Consider the following 12,744-nt stretch of genomic DNA (forward strand, 5'->3'; position numbering starts at 1 on the left):
TATTTTTATCACCATCAGACTCTCTCTTACTTGTCAATTAGTGTCAGACCCACGAGTGGAAGTTACTTATTGGTCCCCTAAAATCCCAACAATGTTGACTCTGAACTCCGGCCAGCCCCTGAAGAGCTAGTGGTAAGTTCCCTCTTTTCTCTTCCTACATTCTGTCCAGGCAGTCTGTTCAGGTAAAGAATTCTACAGAAAACAGAGATGGGCCATCCAGACAGCTCCTCCTTCAACTGGACTTCTCTGTTACTCTGCCATAGGGAACTAACACCCAGTCCTCATTCACCTGAGAAAAGCATTAGTGTGCCCCTCAGAACCACCTCACTTTTAGAGAAATACGTGCCTTTCCGAAGATCTGGAGAGAGATGTACTAGCTTTCAGCATTCCTCTACAATGTGGTCTGAATTTCTTGGCAGATATTTTTCATAATCTGTGGTTTGAGATTTGAATAACTTTCTCGTTTCGCTGTACATGGAATGCCCCCTCACATGTTTAATTCAGTGGGTTTCAGGGAGCAAAGTGATCACATCTTTACTCCATTTCCTAGTGGGCTATCTGATACATTTGTAGATATGTCACAGCAGACAGAATAAGAACACAGATGCAATTCATCAAAAATTACTTCCTTAAAAACTCAATGAACATATCTTCTCAAACAGAAACAATAAATAACAAGATATGGACTTTGGAAAGACACGCTAAGGAAAAGAAGTTTCTAGATATCATTGCCTCATGAAAATGATGGCAGAACTGTTATATGTTATCATTACATAATTATCAGGAAACAATTGTACACCTGTTTTAAAAAAAAACACTACAGTGACTCCCAACAAATAAAAGACCAGGGTCAGATGGCTTCACAAGGGAATTTTATCAAACGTTCCAAGAGGAATTAATACCAACTCTGCTCAAACTCTTTCAAAAAAATTGAAGATGAGGGGACACTCCCTAATTCATCCTACCAGGCCAGCATCACCCTCATATGAAAGCCAGATAAAAATACTACAACAAAAGAAAATTACAGGGAAGCAGGTGTGGCTCAGGCAACTGGGCTCCTGCCTACCATATGGGGGGTCGCTGGTTCAGATCCCAGTGCCTCCTAAAGAAGACAGTGAGCTGGCAAGATAGGCAGGCACAGCAAGCTGACGCAACAAGAGACAGGGGAAGGAACATAATGAGAGACACAACAACGCAGGGAGCAAAGGTGGCTCAAACAAATAGGCACCTCCCTCCCACATCAGAGGTCCTGGGTTCGGCTCCCAGTGCCCTCTAAAGAAAAAAGAAGACAAATAGACACAGCAAGTGAAAAACAACAATGGAGTGAGGAGACGTAAACAAATGAGTAAATAAATAAATAAATCTTTTTTTAATTACAAAAAAAGAAAAGAAAATTACAGACCAATATCTTTTATGAATATAGATGCAAAATTCCTCAACAAAATAATGACAAACTGAATCCAATGGCATATTTAAAGAATTACACACCATGATCAAGTGGGATTTATACCAGATGAACAAGGGTAGTTCAACAAAAGAAAATCAATTAATATATCACATTAATACAAGGGGGAAAAAATCACATGATCATCTCAGTTGACACAGAAAAGGTATTTGACAAACTCCAGCATCCTTTCTTGATAAAAACACTCCAGAAGATAGGAATAGGAGGTAGCTTTCTCAATATGATAAAATTTGTATATGAAAAACCTACAGCTGGCATTGTACTCATACATGAAAGACTGAAAGCTTCCCCACTGAGATCAGGAAAAGACAAGGATGCCCACTATTTCCATTGTTATTCAATATTATGCTGGGAGTTCTAGCTAGAGCAATTAGGCTAGATAAAGAAATAAAAGGCAACCAAATAGGAAAAAAAGAAGTAAAACTTTCACTATTCATTGATGATACGATCCTATATCTAGAAAATCCTGAAAAATCTACAACAAAGCTACTAGGACTAATAGACAAGTTCAGCAAAGTGGCAGGATACAAGATTAATTCACAAAAATCAATAGCATTTCTATATACTACTGACTAGCAATCTGAGAAGGAAATCAGAAAAAAAAAATTCCATTTATAATAGAGACTTAAAGAATCAAATAATTAGAAATAAACTTTTATGCCCTGTATCAGAAGACTACAAAACATAGCTAATAGAAACCAAAGAAAACTTAAATGAAAGGATATTCCATGTTCATAACTGGAAGACTAAATATTGTTAAGATGTCAATTCTACCCAAACTGATTTACAGGTTTAACAAAAATCTCAACAGCCTTTTTTTTTAAGAAATGGAAAAGCCAGTAATCAAATTTATTTGGAAAAGGTAAGGGGCCCCAAATAGCCAAAAATATATTTAAAAAGAAGAACAAAGATGGAGGACTCTCACTTCCTGACTTCAGGAACAAAACAAGGATTCCCACTGCCACCACTGTTATTCAACATTGTGCTGGAAATTGTTGCCAGAGCAATTAGGCAAGAAAAAGCATCCAAATTAGAAAGGAAGAAGTAAAGCTTTCTTCATTTGTAGATGACAAGATCCTATACACAGAAAATCCTTTTAAAAATCCAAAGCTTCCAAAGCTAACAAATACATTCAGCAAAGTGATGGGGTACAGGATCAACACACACACACACACACAAATAGCCTTTCTATACACTAGTAACAGATCAATTGGAAAACGAAATCAAGAAAAAAATCATTTTACAATAGCAAGGAAAAGAATCAAATATCTAGGAATAAATCTAACCAAGGGCGTGAAGGACTTGTACACAGAAATCTACAAAACGTTCCTTAAAGAAATTTTTAAAAGATCTAAATAAATGTATGACATTTCCTGTTTATGGAGTGGAAGACTAAATATTGTTAAGATGTCAATTCAACTCAAAACAATTTACAGATTCAACATAATCCCTATCAAAATTCCAAAAACCTTCTTTGCAGAAATAGAAAAAACAATCATTAAATTTATATGGAAAGGGAAGGGGTCCTGAATAGCCAACATCATCTTAAAGAAGAACAAAGTTAGAGGACTCACATGTCCTGATCTTAATACTTATTACAAAGCCACAGTAAGGTTGCGGCTCAACTGATAGCATGTCCGCCTACCGCATGGAGGGTCCAAGGTTCGATACTCAGGACCTCCTGACCCATGTGGTGAGTTGGCCCACGTGCAGTGCTGCCGCATGCAAGAAGTGCTGTGCCACACAGGGGTGTCTCCCACATAGGGGTGCCCCACACACAAGGAGTGTGCCCTGCAAGGTAAGCCGCCCCACGCAAAAGAAGTGCGGCCCGCCCAGGACTGGCACCACACACACGGAGAGCTGTGCAGCAAGATAACGCAATAAAAAAGCGACACCGTTTCCTGGTGCTGCAAGACAAGAATGCAAGCCAACACAGAAGAACATATAGTGAATGGTCACATAGAACAGACAATGGGGGGAAGGGGAGAGAAATAAATAGAATAAATCTTTAAAAAACAACAACAAAAAAAACACAACATGGTACTGCCACAAGGACAGACATATGGACCAAGGCAATCAAATTGAGAGTACAGTCATCAAGCCTCACACTTACAGTCAACTGATTTTGTCAAGGGGGCAAAGGCTACGCAATTGAGAAAGAGTAATCTCTTCAACAAATGGGGCTGGGAAAAACCAGATGTCCATACGCAAAAGAATGAAGGTGGAATCTTATCTCATGCCATATACAAAAATCAATTCAAATTGATTAAAGACCTAAATATATGAGGCAGAACTAAAAAACCCCTAGAAGAAAACACAGGGAAGCATCTTCAGGACTTTTTGTTAGGCAATGGTTTCTTAGCTTTTACACCAAAGCACAAGCAATAAAAGAAAAAACAGATAAAAGGAGCCTCATTAAATTTAAAAACTTTTGAGCATCAAAGGACTTTCTCATAAAAGTAAAACAACCACCTAAAGAATGGGAGGAAATATCTGGAAATAACATATCCAACAATGGTTTAATATCTAGAATACATAAAGAAATCCTACAACTCAACAGTAAAAAAGGCAAACAACCCAACTTAAAAATGGTCGAAAGATTTGAGTAGACATTTCTCCAAAGAAGATACACAAATGACCAAAAAGCCCATGAAAAGATGCTCATCTTTATTAGCATCAGGGAAATACAAATCAAAACCACAGTGAGAAACAATTTCACACCCACTAGAATGGCTACTATTAAAAAATGGAAAATCATATGTGTTGGAGAGGATACAGGTAAATAGGAACACCCATTCATAGCTGGTGGCAATGTAAAATGGTGCAGCTGCTATGGAAGACAGTTTGGCATTTCCTAAGAATGTTACGCATAGAATTACCATATGATCTAGCAATCCCACTTCTATGTACATACCCAAAAGAACTGAAAGGGCTCAAACAGATATTTGCACACTGATGTTCATAGCAGCCTTATTCATAGTTGCTAAAAGATGTATGCAGCCCAAGTGTCCATCAAGTGATGAATGGATAACCAAAATGTGGTATAGACACACAAATGGAATATTACTCAGCATAAAAAAGGAATAATGTCCTAATACATGTGACAACATGGTTAAACCTTGAGGACACCAGGTTGAGTGAAATAAGCCAGACACAGAAGGACAAATATATATGATATCAGATACGAAATAATTAGAATAAACAAATTCATAGGGTCACAATCTAGAATATAGGTTACCAGGAGACAAGCAGGGGGTAAGAAATAGGGAATTAAGTTTTTAAATGTACAGAGTTGCTCTTTGGGGATGATGGAAATGTTTTGGTAATGGATGGTGTAATTTAGCACAATATTGTGAAGAGAATTAACAGAACTGAATTATGTATTTGAACGTGGTTTAAAGGGGAAATGTTACATTGTATCTATGTTACTAGAATAAATTTTAAAAAATAATCCAAGGAACTGCACAACATACTATGGGATTTGGTTATTAGTACAGTTATAAAAATGTGCTTTCATCAAATGTACCACACCAAGGTGTTAATAGAGTGGTAAATGGGAGCCCTATATTTTATGCATGATTTTTTTGTAAACCTGCGATTTCTCTAATTTAAAAAAAAAACAGTTTTTTTGTCTATATTAAAAGAGTAAGAAAGGTAAAAAAAATAATAACAGATATCGTCTCTACAAGTTTTGAGCATCTGGCCAAAAAAAATAATAATAGTAATAAGCTTACTTTTACCCTATCTTCCTGGAAAATTAAGGTTCCCAATAAGGAAAAAGGAGATAATTACTCATTGGACATAACTGTAAGGAAATATTTAAAAGGCAAAACACCTTGTGGCAGAAGAGAGGTATGGAAATGTAAAGTCCTGGTTCTAATATCAACCTTAGGTTAACCACACAACATCTGGGGCCTTAGTTTATCTATAAGTTGAAAATAACAGCTTAGTAAATGGACATTTGCATTATTTTAATGAGTGATATAATAACATTTTATTACCATTAAGATGGTAAAATTAAAAATATAATTAGCACCCTTCTACAAAGAGCATCTTGAGCACTTAAGGGAGTCCTCTGAAAAATGGTGCAACATGAAGTTATTATTATTTGTCAAACAAAAAGCACTGATTCGTTAAAAGGGGTAAAATGATACCTGAGATGAACTCAATGTGTATCTTCCCCAGCATCCTACCCAGTGCCTGAGGGAAGAAGTCCCAGAACATGTCTTTTCTATTCTGGTCCAGGCTCCTTCTGGTTCACCCCACAAAGGATATCCATCAGAAGTAAGACACAGGTGCAGTGTGGTTATCCAGCAGCGGTGAGGGGTCTGGGTTGGACATATGAATGGAGTGTTGGCCAAGGAGATGGTGTGCTGCCAGTGTGTGGCTGTGGAACAGAACAAGGGTGCAGACCACAGAGCATCTGACTAGTATTTCATTTCTTCCTCTCTCTTCAGCCCTTGGACAGTCACCACCACCACCGCGGCCATCACAACCATCATCACTACCACTTGAGTGTCCACTCTGTGCCAGGCCCTCTGTTGAGCAGGTTACACATGTATTACCATTTAATCCTCATAACACCCTTATGAGATTGGTATTATCCACTTTACACTGAGGAACCAAGTTTTAGAAAGTTTCACTTTCTGAAGGTCACTCAGCTAATGGAATTAGAATTCCATTTACAGTATAGTAACGTTCACTTTTTGATATGCTATTTTTTAATTATTACCAAACAATTTTTCACTGTGCACAATTTTTTCCTTCTTCTTTTTTTCTTGGGCAAAGCAGAGTTGAGTCTTTAATTAAAGATTCAAAATTATACTCAAAGTTCTAATTTCTTTTTCTATTTTACTATTAACTAGCTGTATGACATGTCTCTGAATCTCCGTTTTCTTGTCTGAAAACTGGAAAGAGCAGGTAATTCTCTTTACCTAATTATTTTTTAAAAACCTATACCTCTCCAAATGTATGAAATATAGTGCTGTAATAATTCACTCTGCACTCTCACAGTGCCCGGCAACTCACTAAACGTCAATAAACGTTTGTTTTTCATTAAAATTTAACTCTTTATCAGTCAGAGCAACTGCTGCATATTGGAAGAAAAAGGCTGAGGACACGGGGCTGGTCCCTTCGGCTTCTTTTTCTCTTCAATTGAAGTTGATCTCACAAAGGTAAACTAGCATCTATTTTTCTATCTTCCTCTCATATTTTGTATTCATTTCTTATAACTGACCCAGATTCCCTTCACTGGGAGATAAGACAGGTGAGGGGCTAAGCAAGCTGTTAGGAAAGTATGGAAAGAGCACTGTAAGGAAGTTTACTTAGCACCTACTATGAGACAGACACCGTGATATGTGTCTGTATACATATCACTAACTTCTCATGAGGAAGTCAGTGGTTCAAAACCCGTGAAGGACTAGTTGGTGCTTGGAAAAAAAGGATACCCGTCAGCTATGGTCAATCTGCAAAGAAATAGCTTCTGGGAATTAAATGTCATGCTTCTTAAAAATTATTTAATAATTATTGCAAATTCCTCAGCATTCTAAACCCTGCTTTAGAACTAGAAAGAGATCTCAGGTAACAACTTTTGCCTAGAAAATACCCCCTTTTTCCAGTTTGCAAAGCTGCCATCCTTTGTACAGTTTCTCAAAATCTTATTTACTCCATAGTATTTGCTACTCGCCTCTCCAGAAACTCTCAGAGTCTTGGCTACTTTGTTTGTCTCCGGATAAAATTTCCTGTAAGGAAAAAAACGGATTTGTTTTCAGGGTCTACAGGACTGTTAGGGTGAAAAGTCTCTCATCAGCACAGTCTCTTCAGCCCCAGCCCTGAGTCTTAAATCGAAGCTTTGGAGAACTAATCCTCAGCGTGTTAAAAGCTTCTGCCCCTACAAGCTTGGCTGATTCCTATGCTGTCATTGCCTCCAACATGTTGGCTGGAGGAACATAATGCCAGAAGGGCGGTTGGAAAAGAAAGGGAAAAAGCAAGCACAATTTGGAATCAAAAGAAAATTAATTTAAATAAATCTGAAGGAAAGGCATTTTGAAAAATAATTTAAAATTTAAAAATTTTTTTCAGAGTTGATAGAAATGACAAGCGTGATCTAACCTAGACTTTTTTAAAAGATGCGAAATGGATCAGAAGCAATCATACTGGGAAAGCGAGCTACACAAATTTACTTTTTAATTTTAAAATAAAGGCACAGCAAGGTATCTGTCCAAGATACAAAAGAGAGTTCTATTAGTCAAATTTTAAAGAAAACTCAGACCTGAAAAATAATTAAAAATAAAATGCAACCATAAAAGATAGTACAAAAGCCAAAGAAAACCAAATAAACAAATGGTAGAGAAAACTGCAAAAAAAAAAACAAATTTCAAATTTCATCCCTAAGTCTAATGAAAGAAAATACATGATGACACCTTTTACCCACAATCTGGTTCTCCGTGTTGCTGTCACCCCTTTCCCCTCCCCACCCCCTAGTGCCTTCCCCAAACACGCTTACACATATAGCTATCAAACTTTTGGACTTTAAACCTATTTTGTTTGTTTTTTCCTTCAGGCTTGCAAATTTTATTTTTTCCACTTTGCCTTTCACTTTAGCCAAAAATATTCACTCCACCATCACCTGAATTTCTTACACCTTTTCCTTCAGAGGCAGGGGATGGTTTTACATCAGCTGGGAATTGATCCAAGCCCTCCAGGATCTCTGACCTCATCTAAATCTTCTAGTCATTGCTTTCTCCCAGGGTTTTGTTTTGTTTTAATTTCTGGCACCTGAAGCTCCAGCATACCTCACTCTAAGAAAGCCCAGGATATTTATAATCCTAACTGTATATACAGTCTGCTTTATTAATATTTAGCATAAAGTCCATGATCTTGATTAGCTTTTATTTTTCTACGATAGCAAACGTAAAATATAAGGGATACCATTTAGTAAACCAGGTAGATAAAGCAGAACAAGTAAAAGATCCACAGAATCAGGGGGAGACTGTAACAGGACTAACGAAAACTTCTCAGGCTACAGTTTCCACAAAAGAAACCATAGGATTCCCCATTTGATTACCAAACAGGAAGTAGCAGCTGTTCTCAGTAAATAGGAACTATAAGGTACGACAAGGTTAGGGTTCGAGACATATAGGAAGTCTTTTTCCTACTAAATTTAGGTTGAATCTTTTGAAGTCAAGAACCTATTTTCCTTCATAATTTATACTGCTTAGTATAAATTTATATCTAGAGATTATTCCTTTTAATATTTCTTCTTGAGATGTGAGGCATTTGAAATTGCATTAGTACCAATTTATGAGATATATCTAACCCAAATATTTATTCTTTTCTTCAAGTTTATTTAGGTGGTAGAATATCAAATGTATGGTTCAGTGAAAGTGATAAATAGGAATGAGACTTAAATGCTAAGAAGCTAGCTATCCTAAAATTATTTGGAGGGCTTGAACACTCTAGAATTTCCAATCAAAGAAATCAGCAGCACCAAAAACTGTCAAAATAAGAATGGAACATGGAACATGGATCTCAAAGCATTAGCCAAACATGTACAGTTCAAAAGAAGATACTCTGGAATTAAACCAATAGAATCCCACATGCTTAGGGGGAAATGTTTGTCTTAAGCCACTTGTTTTTATCTTAGTATGGGCATAAAAAAATATTGGAAAGTACCACTTCCCAACTGAGAGCTGAGTTAGGGCCTGTCTGATCATTTAATCTATAAAAATAAAAATAAAGGGTGTGGATGTAGCTCAAGTGGTAAGTGCCTGCTTCCCATATACAAGGTCCCAGGTTCTATCCCTGGCACCTCCTAAAAACAAACAAACAAATAAATGATAAAACCAACTCTCATTGGGGAGTGGATATAGCTCAGTGGTTGAGCACCTGCTTCCATAAGCAAGGTGCTGGGTTAGATCCCTGATACCTCCTAAAAAAATTAATAATAAGTGAAATATGATTGTCTACATATTTTCATGTTGGTCAAAGAGTTAGTCCCCTTGGGAAACGGACTTTGGCCCAGTGGTTAGGGCATCCGTCTACCATATGGGAGGTCCGCGGTTCAAACCCCGGGCCTCCTTGACCCGTGTGGAGCTGGCCATGCGCAGTGCTGATGCGCGCAAGGAGTGCCCTGCCACGCAGGGGTGTCCCCCGCGTGGGGGAGCCCCACGCGCAAGGAGTGCGCCCGTGAGGAAAGCCGCCCAGTGTGAAAAGAAAGAGCAGCCTGCCCAGGAATGGTGCCGCCCACACTTCCCGTGCCGCTGACGACAACAGAAGCGGACAAAGAAACAAGACGCAGCAAATAGACACCAAGAACAGACAACCAGGGGAGGGGGGGAAATTAAATAAATAAATAAATCTTTAAAAAAAAAAAAAAAAAGAGTTAGTCCCCTTTGCCTCAACTGCTTTTATTATATGCAGGTAAATACGTCAAAAGGAAAGGCAAAACTGGAATTATTATGGGACCATTGAAAACATAATGGTAAGTTATGATGACACTTCCATTGTCAACTCGTAGCATTTATCTGAGATCACTTTCCTTGCCTTAAAGTTATACCTCGCGATAAAAATATGTATATTTGTCTTACACCAAATATGTGAATTTTATTACGGGGACCCTCAAGTAGCAATTTCACACGATGCCTGATGTAACTGAGGCACAGGCTTTCACGTTAATAATTGTCTTTTACATAAAGATGAGACCCTAATTCATTCATTCATTGAGTAGAGTATAGCTCAAGACTACAGTTTCTCATTTATTCCCTCCCATATTTAGCACATTACAGGTGCTCTCATAACATACATTCTAACAACAGAAAAATTAAGAGCATCATAGCATAAAGGAATGCACCAAACTGACATGAATTTTTTTAAGGAGGTACCCGCACATGGGAAGCAAGTGCTCAACCACTAAGCTACACCCGCTCCCTAAGCTGAAGTAAATCTTAATGGTAGGAAAGACAGAAGGAATATAATCAAGAAATGAAAAGTTATACTCTCAGACCCCACGCTAAGTTATGTAAGTTCTCCTAGTGGAGAAAACTAATCAGCATGGAGTAAGGAAAACCTTGAAATGTCTTCAAATCCAGTGGAGCAATTACAATTAAATACTTGCTAGTTATCAAGTGTCTCCTAAGTGCTAAACATTTAGCATCTCATTTAGTCTTTAATACCCCCTCGTTACAGGTGGAGAAGCAGGCAAGGCATTCGGGCAGCTTGCCTACCACTGCCTTTCGGTACAGCCAGGATTTGACTCTGGTCTGTTCACTCTACAGTACTCCTTCCAAAAGCAGCACTGGAAATTTCTCTTTTGCAAGAAGCTGTCATGTAAAAGTTAAATATAAATCCTTTTGGGGAGCCGGTGTAGTTCAGCGGATAAGCACCAATTTCCCAAATACGAGATTCCAGATTCAATCCCCAGCCCCAGTACCTAAAAAAAAAAAATCATTCCTGTGGCAATAAAGACCCATGCTCCTAAAATAAAGCATTTTTTTAGCTTTATTGCTCTCCCCCAATATTTAATTTGATCTTCTTGACAGAGGACCAATGAGGCAGGTATCCACTCCTAAGGTGGTCATAAAAGCTAATGTGTAGTTTCCCTTTTTCTCCAATAAAACAGACCTAGCCAATTAATAAATGCAAATATTTCTGTTCAAAAGAGAATTAAGCCGACTAGATCAACTTCCTTATTTTCTTCTCTCTTCATTTTATGTAACACGACTTGCATATATTCCTAAGGGTTTATCAGCCTAGTCAATTGTCTACATCTTCGTTCCACGTGAGCTGGTGATGTAGTCCAGTATTTTTGTAAACGTATTTCACGGGGACCTTAAACTATTTATTTTAAATTGAACAGCCTCGCCACTCCGGGTGAACAGGAGCGAGTCACTGGAAGGAGCCCGCTTTCAGCCCCGCGGGGACTTACTTCAGGGGCGCCTTATCCGCCCTCTCCGCCCCTCTGAACACGGCGGTTCCCTGTGAGGGGCCCTGAAAGCAGGGGGAACGCAGCCCGCCGCCGCCCGGCCGCACACCGCGGCCGACTTTCCTTCTGACAACATCCCCGCTCCCGGACCTCCGCCGTCGAGGCCCGGCGCCCCAAGGCGGGCGGAGCGCCTCGGGCCTCCTCCGCGCCCCCCGGCGGCGCCCCCCGGCGGCACCCCCCGAGCCCCGAGGCCTCCGCCCGAGGTCCCCGCGCCCCGCGTCCCCGCGGCGCGCGCGGGGCTGCGCAGGGCTGTTACCGGGGCCGGCGTCCCGGCGGCGCGCGGGGCCGTTACCGGGGCCTTTACCGGGGCCGGCGTCCCCGCGGCGCGCGCGGCTGTTACCGGGGCCGGCGTCTCGGTGGCGCGCGGGGCCGTTACCGGGGCCGGCGTCCGGGCGTCCCGGCGTCCCGCGCGGCCGTTACCGGGGCCGGGGCCGGCGTCCCGGCGTCCCGCGCGGCTGTTACCTGGGCCGGCGTCCCGGCGGCGCGCGGGCGCGGCGCCATAGCAGCAGTCGAGGAAGATGGCGTAGTTGAGGACGTTGAAGAGCAGCCCCACGACGCCGGCGCTGAGCACGAGCAGCGGCTCCTCGGTCCGCTGCGGGTTGAGGTACCGCTTGATCGCCTCGATGAAGATGCCGAACATGAGGGCCACGGCGAACACGGAGTTGCCGAAGGCGCCCACCACGTCGGCGCGGAGCAGGCCGTACGTGCCGTGCCGGTGGCGGCGGACGCTGCTGGCGCGCAGGCCCAGCAGGCCCACGATCATGGACACGCAGTGCGAGAGCACGGCGAAGGAATCCGAGGCCAGGGACAGCGAGTTGCCTATGTAGGAGATGACCAGCTCCATCACGAAGAGCAGGATGCTCACCACGCACATGAGCACCAGGCGGCAGCTGCGCCCCGAGTACCTGCCCATGGCGGGGGTCGCAGGCGGAGGGCGAGCCCCGAGGGAAGCAGCCCCCGGCCCAGCGATCACAGCCCCCGGGCGCTGCTCCTCTCGAGCCTTCCAGCGCTTGTCATATTTGGGAATCGCCTTTTATGGGCGGCTGTAAAGCCATAAACCAGTTGAAAGGGCAATTAAACGAGGGCTGTCACGTGAGCTGGAAGTTATGGAAATGAAAGGCGCTGTCTCCAGATGCGGCTGGAGGGGTGTCTTTGGAGGTGGTGGTTGGTCTGTTTAATGACTGAAGTCGAGGGTCCCTGGGTCTCTGGGCCCGGCAGAAGCTCCTCGGCGGTCTTCCCGGTGGGTCGTCGCGGCCTCCTGAGGCAAGTCCTCGGACATCAACAAGTGTCTCTTGTC

At 41.5% G+C, this 12,744-nt stretch overlaps 1 protein-coding gene across 1 annotated transcript in view; it reads right to left on the bottom strand.

Annotated features, from left to right (window-relative positions):
- SLC30A10 (solute carrier family 30 member 10) overlaps positions 1-12,360 on the bottom strand; it is a 48,402-nt gene extending 36,042 nt beyond the window's left edge. Inside the window, exon 1 of the mRNA XM_058275229.1 lies at positions 11,910-12,360. Within this exon, the coding sequence (XP_058131212.1) occupies positions 11,910-12,360 (451 nt within the window). The remainder of the gene's footprint in view (positions 1-11,909) is intronic.
- Between the last annotated feature and the right edge of the window lie 384 nt (positions 12,361-12,744).

The sequence above is a fragment of the Dasypus novemcinctus genome, chromosome 13 (genome assembly GCF_030445035.2).
Source record: "Dasypus novemcinctus isolate mDasNov1 chromosome 13, mDasNov1.1.hap2, whole genome shotgun sequence".
Lineage (NCBI taxonomy): Eukaryota > Metazoa > Chordata > Mammalia > Cingulata > Dasypodidae > Dasypus > Dasypus novemcinctus.